The sequence below is a fragment of the Eretmochelys imbricata genome, chromosome 1 (genome assembly GCF_965152235.1).
Source record: "Eretmochelys imbricata isolate rEreImb1 chromosome 1, rEreImb1.hap1, whole genome shotgun sequence".
In the NCBI taxonomy this organism is placed as follows: domain Eukaryota; kingdom Metazoa; phylum Chordata; order Testudines; family Cheloniidae; genus Eretmochelys; species Eretmochelys imbricata.
The window spans coordinates 209151513-209175663 of NC_135572.1; the positions used below are offsets into that span (position 1 = coordinate 209151513).

At 43.7% G+C, this 24151-nt stretch overlaps 1 protein-coding gene across 2 annotated transcripts in view; it reads right to left on the reverse strand.

The window, feature by feature from the left end:
* Positions 1–428: 428 nt before the first annotated feature.
* The window catches only part of TBX15 (T-box transcription factor 15), a 131789-nt gene continuing 108066 nt past the window's right edge, over positions 429–24151 (reverse strand). For both annotated transcript variants that reach the window (XM_077807349.1, XM_077807350.1), the window contains 2 exons: positions 20643–20740; positions 429–1213 (listed from right to left, as the gene is read on the reverse strand). In XM_077807349.1, coding sequence (XP_077663475.1) covers positions 429–1213; positions 20643–20740 — 883 coding nt within the window. The remainder of the gene's footprint in view (positions 1214–20642; positions 20741–24151) is intronic.

A 24151-nucleotide genomic window follows, 5' to 3' on the forward strand; every position in this document is an offset into this window, starting at 1 on the left:
TGGGCAGTGCAGCTCTGTAAGAGGAAGTCTTCAGTGACTTCTTTCCTTTGGTGTGGCGGAGATAGCACACGTACAAGACTCCCTCAACATCAAGAGTTCACGCTAATTGAGAGTTAATGCATATACTGTATTTTCTCAGATTCACTCCAGCTTCTCTTAAATGAGGCACTTCTCTCTAAAAAGCCCATTTGGCGCAGACGCTCCATTGCAGATGCTTAGGCCCCGGATTACAATGAGCAGCAGAGGCTGTCAGATCAGGGGCTTTCCATTGGATTCTTTGGAGTGTAACTTAGATGCCTTGTGTTTCCATTGATAATTAAACTACTAGTTCCATTATAAGTTTAAAGGCAAAAAGGTATTGAGACAGGATCGCCCATGGAGACAACGAGGGTCTTGCTGCCTTCAGTTCCAAGGAGACAAATCACGGGTTAAACCATGTGCACGGACATCTGTGAAGATGAGCCTGGAACAGCACCATATTGTCTGTTGTCACAGGCGTTGGCTGTTTGCTGGTTGCTGGATGGAGGACTGATCATGTGCATCCCATGATCCACCCCTGTTGAAAGGTATTGCCTCTCTCCAAAAGCCCCATTGGAAGGGGAAGAACAGAGTAAAGTGCTTTGAGGGGTGGTCAGTTTCTCTGGGCTTGCTGCCAGCCTAGGGGAAGCAGGGAAATTGTATCCATACAGGTTGTAAGGGTTGTGAAGGGAGAAGGCATTGTAGGAGCTCTGCTGCATGTGGCCACCACCAAACATATGTGAAGAAGAAGAGGTGGAGGCAGGGTTGCCTGCTTGCATGACATATTGAAACTGAGAGGCTGGGAACGACCCCAGCTGGCCACCAAAGGCTTCCATCTTACCATTGTTAGGCAGAGAGGAAGGAGTAGGCATTCCTGAGATCAAGGATGGAGTCCTCTGAGGCATGAAGGTTTCTGAGGGCTGAGTGGCAGAAGCAGTGCCACTTTGGAGTCGGTTGTACCCACTGTCACTTAGCCCTGGGTAGCTCTGTAAGGCAGCCATGTTGCTTCTGGCACATGGGGGATAATCGGACAGGTTGAGATTGCACAGCTGGCTCTCCCGGCAGCCAACGTTGAAAGTGTTGGGGGCCAAGTGAAAGGTTGGAGGGGAACAGGATGGAGAGAGAAGATGAGAGGAGGCAGAGGGCGATGGGGTCCCGGTGCTGGAGGTTGTTGGGGAGGTGCCTGTGCTGCCCCCTGAAAAACAAAACACAAAAGAGGATTTTAAAAGCTCCACAGCACATATGCAAAACAAGATGGTCCCCTTACAAACCAGCTTCTCTTAGTAAACAAACATGTAAGGCAAAATGGCCACCGTAAAAACTAGCCTCTACTAGCTTGCATCTTAGTTTCACAAACAAAATTGCTTGCTCCTTCTTTTGTTATTATTTGATTTTTAAACAGGTTTTCTTCCCTTCTGCAATAGGAGAGAGAAGCACCACACCTTACAGCAAATTCCAGATCAGTGAAAACAGCTGTGGGCAAACCCAGCTCCATCTGTCAAGAGATCTGCATTTTACAGGGATATTAATCTAGTGTGCTCTTATTTAAAGTCTTGTCTCACTCTCTACTAGTTTCCAGGAAGACCACCTATTCAGCAGTCTGTACTGCACTGCTGCACACGTGCTTTATCATCAGCACTGTGGGCCTGAGGCAGGAAGTGGCTGAGGGCATGTAGGATTTTTACAGCGTTCCATGATTTTCTGTGATGGCTCATTGTGGAGTCAATAGTACTGATTTAAGCCACAGGATAAATTACACTAAAAATGGACAATGGTTACAAGCTACAGTGTGTTCTGCACAGCAGATGAATGGCTTGTTTGAATAAGGTTCTTCCATCATCTGCTTTAACTTTAAAACGGTACTGGATTGCATGCCCTCATTTACTATTAATGATTATTATAATTTCTATTACAGTATTAACTATACTGCATAATAAGCATGTGCCTGGTGCCATACAAAGAAATAGAATACCTTTCCCCTTTGAGCTGATAATATGAAGAAGCTAAAAACACAATAATATGAGAAGAGAACATACCAGGAAGGGATGTGGGGAAATGGGTGAAGAACAACAGAGGCATGGCTTTGGGGAGTGCAATTTTCCACTGAGCACAGACTGTAGAAGATATTTTCTTTCAAATGCTTCTTTTTACATTTTACATATTTCTTTCTTTGCGGGGTTTGCATGGAAGGGCTTTGCTGAAGAAGTATAGGGGAGCTGGAGGAGTAATATGGTTAGAGGTGTGATGAGACCAGAGCAGAGGGAGAGGAAGATGATTGTAGAAGCTGAATTTTGGTCAAGCTGGAAGGGACCAGAGAAGAGGCGGGGGCACCAGAGAACAGGAAGACACAGTAGTCAAGGTGAGAGCTGACTAAGGTAAGGAGAAGGATTTTGGCAGTGAGTTTTAAAAGGAAAGGACAGATTCTGAGGTACTGTCATGGGAAAAAAATAAGAGGAGTTGGAGACTGCCTGGACATGGTATAAAAATGACAGAGGATTGAATACAGCCCTGAGGCTGGGCACCTGGATAATGGGGATAGTGTAGCTATTGTCAGTGATTGAAAGACAAGTTCTGTTTTCACCATGTTGCATCTGAGTGAGTGGTGGGACACTGATGATGCTACGTTAGAAAGTGATCGAATATTTGAGATGAAGCTGAGTGGGGGAGGTCAGAAGGAGCCATAGATTTGGAAGAAATTAATAAACTTGTTTCTGTTTTCACATCTATTTGGAATGAGAACTAGAAATGGTGAAATACAAGAAGAAAGGCTGGTCTTAGGTATTTCCAGCCAAGACAGCAAAGGAGGTTATGGAAATATTGAAGTAAAACCTGTTCTCATGGGATCTGCAACCTAGTTCTACAAACTCAGCCTGGATAGCTCTGATAAGCATCCAAACTTTTGGGTGATTATCAGAATTAAACTACAATTCTGAATAATTTTAATGTCCTCTTATCTGAAAATGCCTACCTCACTCTGAGTAAACTGCAGAAAAAAAGTGTCCTCAAATATTTATTCAAATTCAAAAGTAAATTTTGATTCAACAGCATTTAAGCACCTTCACTTTCCAAGAGCATTCAAGTATTCAAGCTTTCCTAGCATGTATACTCATGAAAAGCACATTTGAGCTTGAATGTTCAAAGATTCACTGTAAGTGAATTCAGAATTTTGTATTTGGTTGTAAAATTTGCAGTTCTTTGTGTGTTTGTTAGTTAAACAAGTCACTCAGTTAGGGAACAGATAAAATACCATGTGATATGTAATGAACCAACACAACACAAATGTCAAAATGTGATGAGCTGAAATGAATTTTTTGTGAACAATCCGCAGGCCATTAATTATATGATGATAGCATTTGGGAATAAATATGAACACAAATAATTTCTATGAATTTTGTGAGAATGTTGAGATCCATTTGTAGGAAAATTTGTTGAATAAATTATTCATTGTGACTAATTCAGTGACCTCTTCTTCTTACACTATGATGAACCTGAGAAAATGGTGTAGGAAAGCAGCATAAACTACTGGCTGCAATATAGGCTAGGCTTGAAATGTTTGTTCAGGAAATTGGGATAGAATCTTAACCAGAGTAGACATTCTGCTTCCTCAAAGCAAGGATGTAAAGATCTATATAGTGGTATTACAAAATGTAATAATTATATTGTACACCTAACATTGCACCTAAACAGGAATTAAAGTGGTTCCACCCCAGTCATCCCCATCCACTGACCAGCAGTGAAAATCCAGTAATTAAGACAAAGCCAACCTAAAAAGTTATTTTGCACTAGGCCCTAAAAATGGCCACGATCTGATGGACACAACAATGGAAGCAATTCCAGAGCTGACGACCACTCACCTCAGGAGTTCAACCCTAAGCATGGAACTCCAGAGTTTTCTGGCAAGTCCCAACTGCTACAGAAGGCATGAGGCTGAAGTAGTCACTTGAGTAGTGAGGTGCCAGGTGCTTTATAAAGGATAACCATTGAATGCCATCTGAAGCAGGATGGAAGACAACGTAGGGCATGGAGTACAGGAGTTATGTATTCATATCAGCTTGCCCTGCTTAAAAGACAAGCAGCGGGATTCTGCACTAGCTGAAGTTTCTGAGCTGTCCTCTAGGGTAGAACTCAAGTTAACCCCTACCAGCCAGATACTGTTAGTATTTTCCTAGAGTTGACATTTGTAGTGTCTGGTTCTTGGAAAGATGGTTAATACCCACTTTAGAAAGCACTGAGTCCAGCAAATGCACACCCATCAAACTAAGGCCTTGTCCATGCAGAGTTTTGCACCATTTTACTAAAGACATGAATTTAAGCCAATTTAGTTAAACTGGTGCAAAAGGCTGTGTGGACATTCTATTTCATTTTAAATGAGGCATAGTTTGGTTTAGCTTAAATCAATTAAAAATAGGTTTAAATTAAACCAAAATAAGTGATTTTTAAACTGAAATAAGAATGTCCACACAGGGATTTGCATCAGTTTAACTAAACTGGTGTACATTTGTGTATAGACGAGGCCTTACTCACACTTGACCTAAACCTTAAGATTTGGCAAGACAATTCTTTTAACACATTTTCTCTTCTAACAACTCCTCCTCTCACTTTTCAGAAGTTCCTCATGCCAAGACACCTGGTTTGCACTGAAATACATGTTTAAACAACTTTTTGCACTGGTTTCACTGAACTAGTTTCAAATGACACCTTTAGGGCATGTTTACATGGGCAGGTAATGCTTACTATTAAAGTGCACTGATGTGTTACACACTAATTGGTCCATGTAGACCCTGCTAGTGCACACTGCAAATTCCCTACGGTGGTTTAAAGTATCACTGTTTGAAACAGCACTATGCATACCAGCAGGGTCTACACGGACTAATTAATGCACAACATGTTAGTGCGCATTTCCCCACCATGTAGACAAGTCATTAGTCAAACTGGTGCAAATCTGCATATAGATAACTCCTTCGGATACAATTTTCAAAGACACTTGAATGACTTAGCAGCCTACTGCCCAGCTTCAAATGTGACACAGCTGTAGGAGCTAGCCAAAGAATGCATTTCTCTGGGCACTGACACTATTTGTGAATTCAGGTTGAATTCAAAATATAGTTTTGGCTGAAAAACATTCATTTTTTTCCCCTTGAAAAGTCAAAACAGTTCATTTCAACCATTTTGGAGTTCATTTCAAAATGGAGCGTTTTTTTTTTTTTTTTCAAAATTTAGCTATATGCACTTTTTTTTAAAAAAAAGGTGAAATTTCTGAAATTTTCCTCCCGAAAATTCCATGAAGCCTCCCCTCTCCCCACACCGAAATTCATTTCTGATCTAAAAACACCCTGAAAAAAACAAAATTTAATTTTGTTTCTGGTGGGTTTTGGTACAAAAAAAAGTTTTGGGGTTTTGTTTTGGTTTTTCGTTTTGGCAACAACACAAAACAAAAACGTCTGTTTTGGTTAGAAACAAACTGAATTTTTGTTTTTTTTGTTTTGGGGTTTTTTTCAGATTTTTTGGTTCAGACCCTGACTCAGAAAAACAATTATTTGCTCAGCTTGACTTAGGAGCCTAAGTCCCATTGGCTTTCAGTGACACTTAGGCTCCTAGCTGCCTAAGTCCCTTTTGAAAATGGGTTTGGGGCCAGATTTTTAAAGGTATTTAGGCATTGAAAAATGCAGATAGGAGCCTAATGGGATTTTAAAAAGTTCCTGTTTGCCTAAGTCCCATTGAAATCACACTAGATGCTTTTCAAAATTTTACGCTTTTAGCTGTGACAGTCATTAGACGACTGCATACATACAGGGAACGGATGTGTTGAGTAAGAGAACATAATTCCCTTCCCCCCATAAACACATGTGCATAGATGTGCACACACACACTTTTGACTAAAAAGGGCTCGAGAGCTCTTATTTCAACTTTCCAAAGCACTTTGCCTTTGCACAGAGAACAAGACTGAAAATGATAACCCAAAGGTGAACATTTCAGGAGGTTATGTATGGGTAAGTGAGGGCTCATGCAGACTTAGGTAACTTTAACCATATTGGTCACTTCTGAGTGGTTGCTATTATCTACTTCTAAAAAGAGTACCATAGTTAATATTTATTCTGCATACCCTCCACTGTTCAGAAGCCTTGCTGACAAGTAAGATTTTTTGTTTTAGCCATCCATTTATGGAGTATAATCATGTATAATACTGGATTCCTGCATTAATCAAACCCCAGTGGAGGACCTGAAACTAGTAGTTTAATATATGACAGATTTTCACTTGCTGTAACCGAAACTCTATACTGTGCATAAAAGGTCCTGTCCTCCCTTTCTGTTGTCCTTCCAAACTTTGCATTACAAATATGACTGACAAGCAACAGATTTCTCCTTCTCTTGCCCTCTCTGTACCTCCGTCTGCTTTTCCTAATTTTCAAGAACTCAATTGCATAGAAATCTAAAAATGGCAGAAAGCTGGGAAGAAGCGAGTCACTAGAGAGTTCTTCATCACATTACCCCTGCAACCTCTCAGATTAGTTTCGTTTCTTCTTTACGCCTGCAATACCTCCCTGTCAGTGGAGATGTTCAGAAACTACATAGCTTTGATGCCTCTTTCAAGGCATCTCAGTCCCAGCAGGTGCAGTGCTATGTGACCTTCCAATGGAAAAGAAGTCCGGAGTGTTCACAAAAAAGCAATGCCCTGGGCTTAACCGTTCCATCAAGGCTGTCATTCCTGTGCTGATTATCCTCACAATGCTGAGTATTGGATTTGTGAGTAACTGGAATCCAGTCCCACATTTCCTGAAAAAGTCAATGGAATTTTCCACCCATGGTTATCAGCAAGCTAAGAATGGAAGCAACACAAATTGCTTCCAAGATGTGCAATGTGCTCGACTCCATCCTGTTTCTTTCTTGGTTCCGGGAACTATATCTTCCCCTTTCGTGGGGTGATGAGACGGATCTATTTCTCCATAAAGATTTGCTCCATAAGAACATAACTGCTTGTTTCCTCACTACAATTTTTGGGCAATCATTGAATTATCAATTCATGGCACAATCTTCAAAAGGATAGAGATGAGGCTGAAAGGCTGTTTGCATAGTTGTTGCAACAGCCAGGATTTCTCAGAAGCTCTTTTCAGTCTCACGTATGAGTCTATTAAAAGGTCCACAGAAGGGCAACAAAGATGGTTACAGAGATGGATTTAGGAGGAGAAGGGACTCATTAGAGGACACACAAATACAAAGAATTAGACATTAGACATTCAGAGTTAGAAGGGTATAATGAAAGCTGAGCTGTCACTTCTTTTAAGATGCCTCCAAGTCTGAGAATCTGTAGAAATATTAGTAAATTTAGAACCAGTTACAATAATACTTTCCATTTCTATAGCATTTCTGAAGGGTCCCCCTATAGCTCACCTCGACCAACCGACATGTTAAAGCAACAACTTGCCCAGTTTACACCAGGATTTTAAAATGTGCTAGCAATCAGATGTTTAGACCAAGACCAAAAAGGGGATAAGAACCCACAGTGCCAGGCACCCAGTCATGCATGCTAATCACTAGGCCATGCTTTCTTAAAGGAAAAGAGACAATAACACCCATATGGATAGTCTGTCACACAATGGCTTGTGTCCATCATGACAACCATAGGATTTTCCTGTACTGCATCTACACTCACTCAACCAGATGCTCATTGCACCAGATTGTCAGCCTTCGGCATAGCCAGCAGTAATGTAGTAAATAGATCTCTTTCCTGGACCATATATCACCTACAGAAATTAGTTTCCTACAACCTCAATTCAGATACAGACGTATTAATCTGATTCATCTCTGTGGGCTGTTAGATCCAGTGAGCTTCTAGGACACCCTAGAGGAGAAACTGTCTAGCAGCAAGAATAGTTCACTGACCACTACAACAATCATTTGGACACAACCATTGATATACTGGCCACAAAATGGCCACTGCCCCAATGAAGTATATCAAACAAAGAATGGATGCAAATAATGAACACTTGTGGCACCCCTCTGTGTCTGATATTGAAATATGCAAGGAAATCCTGCAGTTTTGCTGCTAAGATTAATCAAATCTGAGATAGTCTCATCAGCACCAAAGAAACCAACCCGAGACAACGACTTGTGGCCCTTCCACCATTCTTGATAGAGTTCGGTCCAGTCCAGCAGAGACCCTGGAAACTCTAGGCCAGTACATGCTAAGCAGATCCCTGCCTCCAGGCCTACTGCTAAGCAAGATTTTTGAGTTGTGGGGAAAAATATATACTAGTACTATCCCAAGCCCAATACACAAACCAAGCTCCGCTCATACTGAAATGAGATGCCATTCACAGTAGATTGTGCAATTCTTCATAATATGACTATCCCTTTTCTCCCTTGTGTGATTTGATTAGCAGTGAAACTGATAACATTTAAATTCTGTAATAAGGATTCAGAGTTAACACCAGCGGTTCACCTGGAGACTCTGGTCAACTCAGGGGCCTCAGGTAATTTTATAGAGCGGGATGTGGCTAAGGCCCACGGGATCCCTGCAGTGTGTAAGAATTCTCTGGATCTGGCGGAAACCATTTCTGGGTTGCTCCTAGCCTTGGTGCTGGTCATCCACCAGACCACCCATTAGCAGTAATTACTCTTCTGGGGCACTGAGACCCTCTTCAGTTCAGGTTGATTCAGGGTCCCCCATGCTCTGGTCATCCTCGGAATGCTCTGGCTTGTTGCTTATGACCTCCCACAAACGGCAGCCTCCAATGGTCAGCTGTACCCTTGAGCTTTTTACTAGTGCAAGCTCACCCCAGTGGAGCAAAACTATGGCTCAGATCAGCCTTTGAGGAATGGCAGCATCTCCTGGAGGGTGCCAGATTCCTATCCATGTCCTCACCAACCACAAGAACCTTGAATTTCTGAAGATGGTTCAGCACCTAAGTCGGCGCTGGTCCTGCTTCTTCACACAAATCGACTCCATGGTGACCTACCGCCCCGAGACCAGGCATGGGAGGGCAGATGCTTTATCACAAAAGACTGACAAAGGTGGCGCATTTTATGCCACGTTGCAGTCTCCCCACTGCCCAGGAAACAGTCCACTGTTTGAAGACAACGTCTTTCGCCTTCATGGACTGCCCACAAGTGTAATATCTCACCAAGGGTTCCAGTTAGTTTCCTGCTTTTGCTGGGAATTTTTGCATCTACTTGGCACCGAACTTTGCACCTCGACAGCTTACCACCCTAGTATCAATGGCCAGGCAGAGAGAGTGAATCAGGTCCTGGAGTAACACCTATGCTGCTTCCTAAATTACCACCAGGTCAATTGGCTGGCACTCATTCCCCAGGCAGAATTTTCCTACAAGTCCACGCATGCCATCACCCACCAGACCCCTTTCTTCACAAATGCCCACTGTTGCTGACCTCACTGCACACATCCACTAAGAACATCAAGAACTCAGGCACTGGTTAGCACAGACTTACACAGCATTCAAGTGCTGACTGACACTGTCAGCTAACCCTTAACTTCAAGGTACGGGATAAGCTTTGGCAATATGTCCAAAACCCTTGCTCCCACCTGTCTATCCGAAAATTGGACCACAAATACTTGGGGACCTTTTGCAATCATGGAACAACTTAACCTGGTAGCCTTTCAACGGCAGCTGTAAGAATCCCTCAAGGTCCACCTTGTGTTCTCTCTACTGAAACCTTTCACTGAGAATCCCTTCCCACAATGCACTATTCCTCCCCCTCTGCCGATAACCAAACAGGGCAAAGAGCAAAACATGGGCCAGCAGATTCTAGAATCCCACCAAGCCTGGGGAAGACTCCAATATCTGATTGACTGGGCGGGATATGGCGTTCATGGGAAACCATAGAACACATTCATGCCCCAGACCGCCTGAGCACCTTCCACCAGACCTACCCCAAGAAACCTGGCCCAGGGTCTCCTGGGAGGTGACCCAGAAGGGAGAGGGGTGCTGTCAGGCACCAGACCAGCTAGGAGCAGCTGCTGGCCTTCTCCCTCACTAACTGCACTGCTAGGCAACCAATGAGCCCAGCTGCACTGCCTCAGAACTCTCCTAAGGGCCACAGCCCCTGATTGGCTGCTGGTGTAGCAGTCCTGCTTATAAGCCTGGCCCCCACAGCTGGTCAGTGACTGCTCAGCACACACCACGCCTGCAGCTGCGCTTGCCCTTCCTCCAGCCCTTCTTCCAGTCTCTGCTCCAGCCCCTGCTCCCCTCTGGCTTTGACCCCCAGCTCTGCCTCTGGTTTATGACCCTGGATGACCCTCAGGTTCTGACATTCAGCTTCCATCTCTCCAGTACTGATCCATGGCTCTGCCTCTAGTTTACAACTCTGGTTTACCCTCTCCAGCTCTGGCATTTGGTCTCTGCCCCTCCGGTACTGACCCTCAACTCATTTCCTGGACTCCACCCGCCCTGGATCCAGCAGGCCAAACTCTCACCTTCACCACTAGGCCTGATCGCCCACGGCCTGGTCAGCAATAGTATTGCACTGCACTACACTGGTTACATTTAAGTCACATATGGAAGGTTATCTTAACTTTTAATTATGAAATTATATATTCTGGAGTACCATACTGCAGCCTCCCCAAAAAGCAATAGTTTGTTAAGCTACCAGAAGGTGGCCCAGTTTGTCCTCATTTAAAGGAAGCAATGCTGGCCATATGAAGTATACAATAGTCTGACTTGCACTTAGGAAACCAGCACTTCATTTCAATAACTCTGCCAACAATTGCCCTGTTTCTAACATCTCTTTCTAGGGCAAACTAGTCAAGATGATAATGGAGACCAAACCCTAACATCTGACTGCTCCAATTATCCTAGACCACACACAAGTTCTAAATCTATTTCAAGCTCCCAGACCTAATCTTGAAGGCTATTAATGGGCTGTGGCATGGGAGAGAGATAGTCTCTCCACCTGTGACACAGAAGACAGCTGAGATCAATGGGGATACTGCAGTTATTGGGGATCAGGAGCAGATGGTCCAGTGTTCTCAGCAGAGGCCCATTTCAGAGCAAAGATATTCCATTTGAAAGGAATGGTGCCTTAAAATTCATTGTTTGGAATTAAAATTTTGAATTTTTATGGATTTTTAATGTGAAAATAGCTCTTTAGTGGACAAGTGAACTTTGAGGGGTACAACATAGTTGGAACACCATTTCACATGAATATTTTGCCAGCTTTGTGATTCTGCTCAGGAGGAAATCTCTCCCAGCAAGTAGAGTAATGCACAATTGGCTGGGTGCGTTAATTTTTACATGTTGCACAGTTTGTTTGATTTGATATGAAGCATCAGGTACTCATCATTACCACAATGCTGGTGAGATATGGGATTTACTGGTCCAATCCAGTTTGTTTAATCCTATGTTCTTACAATTATTGTTAAAGATCGGCTCATCTTAGTGTTTTGTGGGGACCAGACTAGTATAGAGGAGCCAGCAACAGCTCTTTCAATGTTGAAAAGTGACATAATCCAGAGTTATTGGAACTCTTATTTTATTTATTATTTGTTTTATGTTCTTTGTTAGAGTCAAGAAACCAAGCCACGTATTTTTTAATAATGAGAATCTGGCTCAGGTTCAGTCTAAATTTCAAAAAATATATTCCTATTAAAGAGTTTAATAGATTCTTGGCTTTCCCCCCATCTCTTTGCCATATGCATTCAATAATCCCAAGTCTTTTTTCCCCTGGTAATAAGTAGATTTCAGTGATGGTAACATCATGCTTCAAAAGTTCAGCTGGATGGAGATCTGTTGTCATTGTGGCAAACTCCACTTACTGAAAAACTGGGACTCATTTGGACTCTCTGCTGCTCAGGAAACATTCTGTGCTCAGCCCTGAAAGACATACTGGTTCTTGGACAGAAGCAGCATGCCCCTCACTGGGAGGTCCATGTGGTGACCTCTAAAGCACCAGTCCTGCACAGGCTTCCACATGCACTTAGCTTTCCTAGTGAGTAGTCCCAATGAAGTCAGTCAGACACATGTGTTTGCGGTATCATTTGTGTGATTTCAAATGCAAACAGAAACCTGTTATTTTTTTAAACTACAGTGTTGCTCAGTCCTTGAGTAGCGTAATGGAATCCACTGCACTAGATGTTTGATTCTGGGCAATGTCACTGTGGGCTCTGCTCTCAAAAAAGCAAACAATCCATTTTGGAGTGGGATGGAGAATTGTATACAGTAAATATTATAATGCCTTTATATAAATTAATGGTGCGGACCCATCCAAATACAGTCAGCAGTACTGGTCACCCCAAAAAAGTTATTGAAGAATTAGAAGCGATGGAGAGAAGTGCAATGAAAAGGATCCAGGGCCTGGAAAAATTTTCATATTAAAAGAGATTGAAAAGATTGGGATTGTATAATTTACAAAGGAGAAGACTAAGAGGGGAAATAATAAAAATTTATAAAATAATGAATGCTATAGAGGAGATAGATCAGCAGCTTCGGTTCTCCCTGTCTCATAACACAACAAGGAGACATTAAGTTAAAAGTGGCAAATTCAAAACAGACAAATGGAAACACTTTTTCACACAATGTATGATTAATCTGTGGACCTCACTGGCACATAAAGTTGTTGAGGATCTGCTAGGTTAAATAGCCCTGTAGTACCAAGTATTTTCTCCCCGTGAAGGAACCTCAGGAAGGTCTGTCATCAAGTCACCTCTCAATCTTCTTTATGATAAGCTAAGCCTCTCACTATAAGGCATTTTCTTCAGATCTCGGACCACTTTTGTGGTTCTTTCCTGAACACTTTCCAATTTGTCAACATTCTTTTTAAAACGTAGACACCGGAACTGGATGCAGTATTCCAGCATTGGTCTCACGAATGCCATATAGAGAGGTAAGATCACCTCCCTACTGCTACATGTGACTCCAAGGATCACACTATCCCTTTTTGCCACAGCACTCCATTGGGAGCTCATGTTCAGGTGTTTGTCCAGTACGACCCCTAAATCCTTTTCAGAGTCACTGCTTTCCAGGATATAGCCCTCCCCCACCCCTGGTATAGGTGTGGCCTACATTTGTTGTTCCTAGATGTATGACCTTGCAATTGGCTATATTAAAATACATTTTGTTTTAATAGGCCCATGGTACCAAGGGATCCAGATAGCTCTGTAGGACTTCCCTGTCCTCATCAGTATTTAGCCATCTTCCAAACATTGTGTCATTTGCAAATTTTATCAGCAGTGATTTTATGTTTACTTCCAGGTCATTGATAAAAATGTTGAGTAGCATCAGGCCTAGAACTGATCCCAGTAGCACCCTGTAAGAAACACAATGATTTCCCCATTGACTACTACTTTTTGGAGTCTGTCAGTTAGCCAGTCCTGAATCCATTTAACATGTGCTTTATTAATATTGTATAGGGTTAATTTTTTCATCAGAATGTCATACAAGTCAAAAGCCTTACAAAAGTCTAAGTATATTACATCTACACAGCACTTTTTATACTTTATCAAACAAACTTGTAATCTCATCAAAGAATGAAACCAGATTTTTTTGACAAGATCTATTTTGGTAAGGGTCTCTGGCCTGGATCCCCAACGCCTTCTAGAAAAATCACAGGAATAACACTGCAATCCCCAAAGCCTGAGATAGGTGCATAGGCTCCTTACTCAATGAATAGGGAGACAAAACACCTAGGAATGGGATCCACAAAAGCCAGCACTCTAGGTGGTGAGCTGCCTAAGCTAGCCAATGGGAGATGCCACTGAGAGAGGTGTGTCCTGAACTGCTCCCCTCTGACAGAGATAGCCGTCTAAATCCAGGTTGCAGGGAGCACCTATTTTTGCTCATGATCCACAGATAGGAATCCATCTCAGGGAAGAGTATAAAAATATTGCTCGGGGATGCAGGAGTGAAATTAGGAAGGCCAAATCACACCTGGAGTTGCAGCTAGCAAGAGATGTTAAGAGTAACAAGAAGGATTTCTTCAGGTATGTTAGCAACAAGAAGAAAGTCAAGGAAAGTGTGGGCCCCTTACTGAATGAGGGAGGCAACCTAGTGACAGAGGATGTGGAAAAAGCTAATGTACTCAATGCTTTTTTTGCCTCTGTCTTCACGAACAAGGTCAGCTCCCAGACTGCTGCACTGGGCAGCACACCATGGGGAGGAGGTGGCCAGCCCTCTGTGGAGAAAGAAGTGGTTTGGGCCTATTTAGAAAAGCTGGATGAGCACAAGTCCATGGGGCCGGATGCGCTGCATCCGAGAGTGCTATAGGAGTTGGCGGATATGATTGCAGAGCCATTGGCCATTATCTTTGAAAACTCATGGCAATCGGGGGAGGTCCCGGATGACTGGAAGAAGGCTAATGTAGTGCCCATCTTTAAAAAAGGGAAGGAGGAGGATCCGGGGAACTACAGGCCAGTCAGCCTCACCTCAGTCCCTGGAAAAATCATGGAGCAGGTGCTCAAGGAATCAATTCTGAAGCACTTAGAGGAGAGGAAAGTGATCAGGAACAGTCAGCATGGATTCACCAAGGGCAAGTCATGCCTGACTAATCTAATTGCCTTCTATGACGAGATAACTGGTTCTGTGGATGAAGGGAAAGCAGTGGACGTGTTGTTCCTTGACTTTAGTAAAGCTTTTGACATGGTCTCCCACAGTATTCTTGCCAGCAAGTTAAAGAAGTATGGGCTGGATGAATGGACGATAAGGTGGATAGAAAGCTGGCTAGATTGTTGGGCTCAACGGGTAGTGATCAATGGCTCCATGTCTAGTTGGCAGCCGGTATCAAGTGGAGTGCCCCAAGGGTCGGTCCTGGGGCCGGTTTTGTTCAATATCTTCATAAATGATCTGGAGGATGGTATGGATTGCACCCTCAGCAAGTTTGCAGATGACACTAAACTGGGAGGAGAGGTAGATACGCTGGAGGGTACAGATAGGATACAGAGGGACCTAGACAAATTGGAGGATTGGGTCAAAAGAAATCTGATGAGGTTCAACAAGGACAAGTGCAGAGTCCTGCACTTAGGACGGAAGAATCCAATGCACTGCTACAGACTAGGGACTGAATGGCTAGGCAGCAGTTCTGCGGAAAAGGACCTAGGGGTGACAGTGGATGAGAAACTGGATATGAGTCAACAGTGTGCCCTTGTTGCCAAGAAGGCCAATGGCATTTTGGGATATATAAGTAGGGGCATTGCCAGAAGATCAAGGGACGTGATCGTTCCCCTCTATTCAACACTGGTGAGGCCTCATCTGGAGTACTGTGTCCAGTTTTGGGCCCCACACTACAAGAAGGATGTGGAAAAATTGGAAAGAGTCCAGCGGAGGGCAACAAAAATGATTAGGGGACTGGAACACATGAGTTATGAGGAGAGGCTGAGGGAACTGGGGATGTTTAGTCTATGGAAAAGAAGAATGAGGGGGGATTTGATAGCTGCTTTCAACTACCTGAAAGGGGGTTCCAAAGAGGATGGATCTAGACTGTTCTCAGTGGTGGCAGATGACAGAACAAGGAGTAATGGTCTCAAGTTGCAGTGGGGGAGATTTAGGTTGGATATTAGGAAAAACTTTTTCACGAGGAGGGTGGTGAAACACTGGAATGCGTTACCTAGGGAGGTGGTGGAATCTCCTTCCTTAGAAGTTTTTAAGGTAAGGCTTGACAAAGCCCTGGCTGGGATGATTTAATTGGGGATCGGTCCTGCTTTGAGCAGGGGGTTGGACTAGATGACCTCCTGAGGTCCCTTCCAACCCTGATATTCTATGATTCTATGATTCTATGATCTCCTGGTACCTAAGCAGTTTCTTGTCAGAAGGACTTAGGCACCTGCCTCATTCCACACAAAACAGCCAGAGGAGGAGGAAGTGGATGCGGTGTTGCCCCCCTCCCCCTCCATAACCTTTAGCTCAGTAGTTAGAGCACTCACCTGGGATGTCAAACACGCATGTGCAATTCCCCCATCTGCCAGAGGGGGCAAAAGGATTTGAATTGGGGTCTCCTACTTCTCAGGTAAGTGCTCTAACCATTGAGCTATGGGATATTCTGGTGTGGGGCTCCCTCAGTCTCTCCTGTTGAAGCTGTTCCATTGCGGATAAATACTTAAAAGAGACATTGGGCAGAAGAGAGAGCGCAAGAGAGCCTGGTGGCTGGGCACCCACCTTGGAGGTGGGAAACTCAGGGTCCAGTCTCCCAGATCTAATGACTCTTTCATTATTTACACAAAGTGGAACAACTTTAACAGGAGAGAGTCACAGCCTGAGAGCACCCCATATTAGAATTTTCCCAATCCCGTAGCTTAGTGGTTAGAGAACTCAGAGATGTGGGAGATCCCTGCTCAAATCTTTTCTCCCTCTCTGCCTGAGGGAGGAATTGAGTGCAGGTTTCCCACTTCTCAGCTGAGTGCTCTGGTACCTAGTAACAGGTGATACAGTGGGCACAGGCAGCACCACCACCTCCTCCTCTGGCTGCATTTTGAATTGTGCCCAAACTCTTAAAGATGCTCAGAGGCCGCCTACTGGAATGGGCCTCTCAGGCAAGAGGGGTGGATGAATGCCTATCCCACCCCACAACATGGATCACTCTGGTCGGAGATAGGTGTCCAAACACTGAGATGGAGGTAGCACTGCACATGGTCAGAGGCAGAACCTAGGCGCCAAGGGAATTTGTGTGCCAAGTGAGTTTAGGCACCTACAGGGTTGGGCAGCAGCTGAGCAGGATTTTCGCGGATTGCAGTGGAGTCTAAAACCAGGAATTAGGGGCCAAAGTACATTTGTGGATCTGGGGCTCTGAGGTTCTAGATACCATTGCCGTCACAAGAGGAAATAAGCAAATGAGAAGTTAAAAATCACGCTGCAGAACTATAAAATCCATTTTTTAAGAGGACAGGCAAGCAGTGATGTTCCAGATGCAGGTAGCGTCTCATATGCCAGTTTAGACCAACTGGGAATACTGTTTTTAAGGGGTTTTATGCTACCCTTAACATATCTGCTGATTTTGCCCCATCATTGTTGCTTTTCCTATGCTCTGGAAATCATGACTCTTAACTTTACTGAGCAGTAAGTGTGTGTTGCCCGGAAACCTTACATATTAAAATCCACTATCAGAATAGATGGGCAGGGTTCTTGGTTAATAGAATTCTGTGGTTTGTATTGCGGTGTAATGGTGTAGAACAGCCATGGCACTTGGAGTAACAGGAAGACTCTGTGCCTGACCTTCATTCCTAACAGGAAGCAGATCCTGCAACAGCCACACTTTATTGCAATCACAGTTCTTACAACACTCCTTCCACCTTCCTGGACATTGACAGCTCAGCATTCTTGACTTTACACGCCATAGCAGAAAGTGTACATTTCACTGGTGTCACAAAGGGCCCCATCCCAAAACAGGCACTTACATTGCATGCAAAACGTGCAGCTGTGGGAAGTAAATGGATTCCTGCAATTTGTCAGTCTCTCTCACAGATGCCATACAATCACCCATTTGAAGAGGCAACTGCACGCTCTGTGCACAATTTATGTGCACATTTATTAAAATAATGCCCTAAACTTTCCAAATCTTAGATCTCAAGGTGTATAACAGAACTGCATTCAGCCCAAAATTTTCACCCTTGGGGCCTAAAGTTAGGCACCTACATCCATATTTAGCCCCCTAAATTATCAGGCTGGCTGATCTTCAGAAGGGCTGAGCCCAAACAGCTCCTACTGAAATCAAGGATGCTAAACAGTAACCATGGACTTACCTGTCACAACATTTACAAAACCCAAGTGGTTAATAGCAAGGAAGTAAATAGTTAAGGACATCATGTGGCTTGCTCAGCAGAAGTCCGAGAGGTGGCTTTAAACCCTGGGTCCAGCAACTGGGTCCTGCAGTCTGATCTATTTGTGCTAGCTGCCCATGGCCCTCTGGGTCTGTTCCAGCTGCTGGGGATCAAACGGATTCACAGATGCCACAGCCAGGCCCCCTATCCCACAGGCTAGGGAGAGAGGGGTGTAGAAACCTCGGAGGCTCTATGCCACTTGAGGATTCCCTTTGGTAAGGTGAACCTTTAGGTAGTGGGATTCACCAGCTTTAGGGTTGCTTTGTGTTGCCAGCATTGTGCAAAGCAGACCTAATGCTCCAGAGAATCAGGACCTAACACCTTTAACATTTTCAATTTTGTTCAGACTTCGCATGATTCTTCAAAGTCTTCATGAGAGCCCCAAACCGGTCAAGGCTGACGAACATCAGTTATGTAGTTTTAAAGTTATTTAGATATAAGATTGGCAAATCAGGGGTCCCAAATGGGGACAACTTATTTAAGACCATCCTGAACCTAGTGGGCTGTAGAGCAGCTAGTGGTGGGCTGCAGGGAGCTGGCCAGTCAAATGGTGCTGGCTCTCTTCCTGGTTTTTCAGCTGCCAAATTGCATTAAAAGAAGCTAAAAATATATTAAATACTTTCCTTTCCTAACATTACTTCACCATGTAAGCAACTGCTGTAGTTGCTACTAGGATGTTATTTGATAACCAGTGGGAGGGGAAGTGAACAGTGCAATCACAAATAGGAAGCAGGTAGTCCAGCCAATTGACAGTGATGGGTGGGGGTGGGGGCAGGGAAGTTGCTTTAATGATCATGAGTAGAAGGGGAGGTGTCCATAAGGCAATCTTTTTATTAAAATGTGGTCCGTATAAAGAAAATGTTTTGGACTCCAGGCATTAAGCAGTCTTTAACTACATGTTCACAAAAAGAAAAGGAGTACTTGTGGCACCTTAGAGACTAACCAATTTATTTGAGCATGAGCTTTCGTGAGCTACAGCTCACTAGCTCACGAAAGCTCATGCTCAAATAAATTGGTTAGTCTCTAAGGTGCCACAAGTACTCCTTTTCTTTTTGCGAATACAGACTAACACGGCTGTTACTCTGAAACATGTTCACAGGTTTTCTTAGACTTGGGTCTCTGAGGTTGTAGAAAACCCACTCTCTCTTATATTTGTACTATTTGAGAAATGGTTTGTGATCAGGAAATGAGCATGTATAAGGAGACTGACACTACTGCCAGATTCTGGCTCTGTGCCACTGGAAAGCTGGTGCAACAGGCTACCTGGGGATTACGCCGGTGCAACAGGAATTCCCAGGTGATGCAGAGCCAGAGTAGCACCTCTGTGCCAATGCCTCTTCTGACCCGGCCCCAGCAGTGTGCATTCCCTGGAGAAAGGGTATATGGCATCACTGCACCCAGACAATCCCTACCTATCGGAACAGCCCCTTTAGGCCATAAATAGCAAAGCATAACTAACAGCAGGCTTCAAGATGCTCTAATTTATGCTGGGGCTAAGTCCGTTCCTGACCTAAGATCTTTGGACACCCTTTTTGGTCTTGCGCCAAGCACAAATCAGACTAGAGAAAGTGGCCCTAAGATTGTGCATTCAATCTCACCATTTGCATTTCTTTCCTTTTGGTTGCTTAACTGCACAACCTTAACATGAAAAGACGGGGGTTTTTTTGTTTGTTTGTTTGTTTTGCATTTATATCTGAATATAAAGGACCAGTTTGTGATACCTTTACTCACAGTGAATGGTACCTTTTACCATGAGTAGTCCACTGAAGTCAATTGTAAGAAACTACTCAATGTGAGATGAGGTATCACAATCTGGCCGAAAGCAATGAGAAACTTACATCACCACTGTATTCATAAAGGGGTTTTCACACTGCAGAAAACTTTTTTTAAGGGAGCAGTGATAAAGAAATGGCCATGGCTCCTTCTGTTCTGTATTTCTATTAGCTTGCAGGGAAATGAAGTCACATTCCTGTACTTGTCATATCACAGTCTGTTGCATGACAGAAGAGTCTGAGTTTTAATCCCGTGTGTTGCTAGTATTCTTATGCCACTGCAGAATCCAGTAAAGCCAGCCAGTAACAGCTATGTCTTCACTGCACACAAAAAATGGTGTGTTTTCACACTGAGATAGCTAACTCAAGATAGCTATGTCAGTGCAAAATCTAAGTGGAGACAAGGCACAGGAAGTTTTTACCTTGATGAAGCTAGAGATGAAAGCCCCATTTAATGCACCGAGAGATATGGCAAGCAGAAACTGTAGTAAGAAACAGTATGAAGAACCTGTGAAAAGGGTATGTCCGGTATACTGGACAATTTCCACAAGTACCACTTCAACACAAAGGATTTTCTTGAAAGTGAGACTGGGTTTCATATGACAGGTGGTGTGATTCTATTGGCATGTACATGATGATACAGGTTCATGGAATCTTCTGGTTCAGAAAAGGTCCCCAGTGGATCACGCAGTCCAGCCTTCTCCTTCCTCCCACCACATCAGAGCATGACTCAAATGGTAAACATGTAACAGTGCCCTTTTCTGTCACCTTCTCCTCAAGCAGGCGTGTCTCCACCACTTCCCTTCTGTACTCTCCTCACATTTGCTAAACTAATGTATTTATCAGACTAGTTCCCCATGTACCTGTGTTCCTCCTCATTCTAGCCCTTATATATCCCAGAGATCCAAGGGATACTCAAGTGGCTTCACCACATCTCCTAAATTATAAAACCTCCATATTTCTAGAGCTGGTTGCTTCTCTTTTCTGTTTTATATCTCTTCATGGCAGTCAACAAACTCTGTGACTCAGCTGGACAATATAACATGGCTTTTGCCTCCCTGCCACCATTTTTTGCCCTTTATACAATGGCTCACCTTGCTGTTTCTGCATGGTAGTGAAATCTTCAAAAGTGAGGGTGCGCACAGGGGGCCTCCAGAACGCATATGTTTCCATAATGGCCTCCAGGCCAGTTCTGTGGAATGAAAATAGAGCAAGGAAAGAAAATGTCAAACAGCTAGCAAGTATATCAGCTTCAATAAAGAAATAGTCCTAACCTCATTTGACAAACTGCCAATGGCCACTGTAAGGTCACCTTGACATCTGTGAATTCCTCAAGCAAGCCCTACTGCACAGGTGTTGTTCACAAGAATAAAACTGAATTTTCCCAGTCCAGGATAAGAATAGATTGTATCAGTATTCCAATTATTTTTCTTTTTAACCAGGACCCTAAAATCTCTGTACTTTTCATGGGCAAAAGTTTTGATGTTTAGTTCTTTGCTGCTGACTTTTCCAAGCTGTGCAGCATGAAATCTGTGTGTGTGTCTCTCTCTCACTCACACACACACGCAAGATGGGATTCAGCCTAGTGAACCTCAAGAAGATGTGAGGAAGGAGGATTTTTTATGAAATTCTCCCTCGCCCTTTCCCCCATATTTTGGATACTTATCTGAACCATGTTCATTTCAAAATCAGCCTGGAACCCTAGCCTAAGGAGGGGCTCTCGGGAGATCCCCACTGCTTTCTAGTTTTGCCTGGGTCAGAAATGCAGTGAGAGGCCTTTTCTTGGGATGGCTGGCACCTCCACTTTGGGTTCCTAGCCCAAAACAAACGCAGAAACAGACAGGAAAAAAAAGCAAGCTGAAATTTTCTTGGCTTCCTAAAGTGGTTGGGTTTTACCTTGAAGGTGTCAGGTGGGTTATTAGTTTACAGCTATCCCTAAATGCCTTGATTTTAAGTTCCTAGTATACAGTTAGGGCTATGAAGAAGAGTTAGCAGGAAAAGAACTGTATGGTCTTTATGGAATCCTCCTCCCCAAATATGTTCTCCTTTCTAGAGTGAAATCTGCTCAACTCATCCCACGATTGCTTCATTTCTCTCTGTCTTTCAATGGCACGTTGGCTCCCCTGTACTGATTAAGCACAGCTAAGCGATGCTTCATTAAATGTGCAAATGCATCCCCTTTCAGTGCAAGTGGCTCTAACATCCCCAGAGCCTCTCAGCCCACTGACTGCTGATACTGTAGCTGGCTTTTGCCTTTGAAAATGTCTTCCTGCACATGCCTCCACTCACTTAGTTAACTTTTCATAGTTGCCCCGGAAGCTTGGATGCTTTAAATATATTGGAGTTGGCAAACCAAACTCTCTGTATTTTAAGAGGAGGTTTAGAGGAAAGATTGTTGCCTGGTGTTTATTAGCTGCTAAGCTGTTAGAAGTAGGAACAGAAGACATCTCCACATAGCAGGCTCGCACCAGCACTGAATATATTACAACACAACTATTTGGTTAATACGGAGGCCTTTGGCAGCTCATGGAGCTCAGAGACAACAAGACAAAATAACCCGTGAACCGAAAAGCTAAGCCTAGAACTGTGTATTGAAGCTGCATGTAAGCTGCTGGCATCCCCCGGACCTTACAAATGTCTTCTCTCCTTTGCTGAGAAATCAGCTCCCGTGTCACGCCAGTGTGTTAGCTCTTTCTGCTTCTCACACAGAAAAGTGAAGCTGTGGAGAGACAGGTACAGTTTCTTGGCCTCATGAAACCATCAAAAGCCCAAACCCTGAGGGAAGATTTCCTGTCACATGAAAACTAAAGGGAATAAAGGTTCCAGCACTGTTAACTTGGCTGTTTTGAATGTCCCATACCAAACAATAACACGTCAACCCACATTACTCACTAGAAAAGAGGATCTATTCACAACTTGGCTGAGTTAATTGTGTTCTTAAACCCTTAGCCTTTTCATTCTCTGCGCCAGAACCTGACCTCCAGCGCCAGTGTGCCAATGTGGTCTCCAGTCAAGCTGTGGCTCAGAGGAGCAGAAATGCCCCTTCCCCATCCTGGGTCCTGCACCAAGCATGGCTCAGCTTGACCCCGGGCTCTAGCTCTCCGAGTCTAACTGTATAGCCCTTCATTGTAATTACACAGGTTTTGGTATTTCGAGGGAAAAAAGGGAATAATTTGGAACAAATGAAAAGCAAAACAGAACTAAAACGCAGAGCTCTTTGGTGAGTAGCGCTTTCAGTCTCAGAACTAAACTGTGCCCATTAGGTACAGCTCAGAGTAAAGGACCGTGTGGAGCTGCACCATACCAGGGGCACCATGGGAATACCCACCTGTAGGGGAAGTGAGCCCATCGATACACAAGGTCATCCCACTCTGTGTGCCAGTGTAGAGGGGTGGGCAAGGCCAGAGCCCTGCTTCCTCTCTGTCCCATTTAGTGTGCTCCAGTGGGAATAGGAGTAGTTGCTTATGCAATGCATCTAACTATAAATGCTCAAGTCATGCAAGCAGTGTGTGGCAGAAATAGAAATGTAACCTAGTTCTCCTGTGTGCTAGTTTACTGTCTGAACCACAAGGCCATCCTTTCTCTTCCCGTAGTCCCCTGCCTCATTCACTGCATAACTACCAACAACTGCAACAAATGAGATAGGATTTCTCCACACAACAGCCACATTTACTAAACAACTCTGCCTTATTCACCTTCCATTCTTTTCACTGAATGAGGTGGGGGTCCTCTGGAAAAAGTAGTATGTGATCGTGTAATTAAAGAGTGTATCATACATACGCACAAGGGGGCAGAATTAAGATTTCATGAGCTACTTTATTTCCTTCTTTCCCTAACTTTTGAGTCCTTAACTTTGCAACCTTAATAATATTGTTTTAGTGCGGTTTTTCTGTGTAGATTTTCCTATTTTTATTTTTTTAAGAAAACTGAAGAAAAAAATTCCATCATTAGCAACTCTAATGAACATCCCCCCCCAAGAAAAGATGATCAACTGGGTTTGACCCCAGGATCTCCAGAGCCATAGCACTGACCTCTACCACTGGAGCTAAATCAGTTACTTCATTAGCTACTATCAGTACCAGGCTTTTATTTTGTATGTGCACTAGCCACTAGAGGGGGAAATGACAGGCACTCTCTAAGCAGGTTACATAAATGTTTGCAAGAGGGCAGCGATAGGGGAGTGTTGTCTAGTGGTTATAGCGGGGGATCAAGAGTGCTATTTGTTAAGGATGCTTTTCTTTTACAAAGTGCTCTTTCACTGTTGGGTTGCAAAGCTCTTTGGCCTTGATTCAGCAAAGCACTTAATCATATACCCACATGTTATTAAAGTAAATGGGATTAAGACACACTTAAAATTAAACAGGTGCTTAAGTGCTTTTCTGAATTGGGATTACTCAACATGCTGAGCTCCTCTGAAATATCTAACTACTTATTTTGGTGCCTGAAGGGGAGCTGCTGTGCTCTTTTGAAAACCTGGCCCACAGAGCACTGGAGTAACCGCATAATCTCCATTTTCCTTTTCACAGGACCGCACTCAAAATTCCAACTCTCTGTCCAGCCACAAATCCTCCCCCTCTCACACCATCTTTATGAAGTAGCGGGG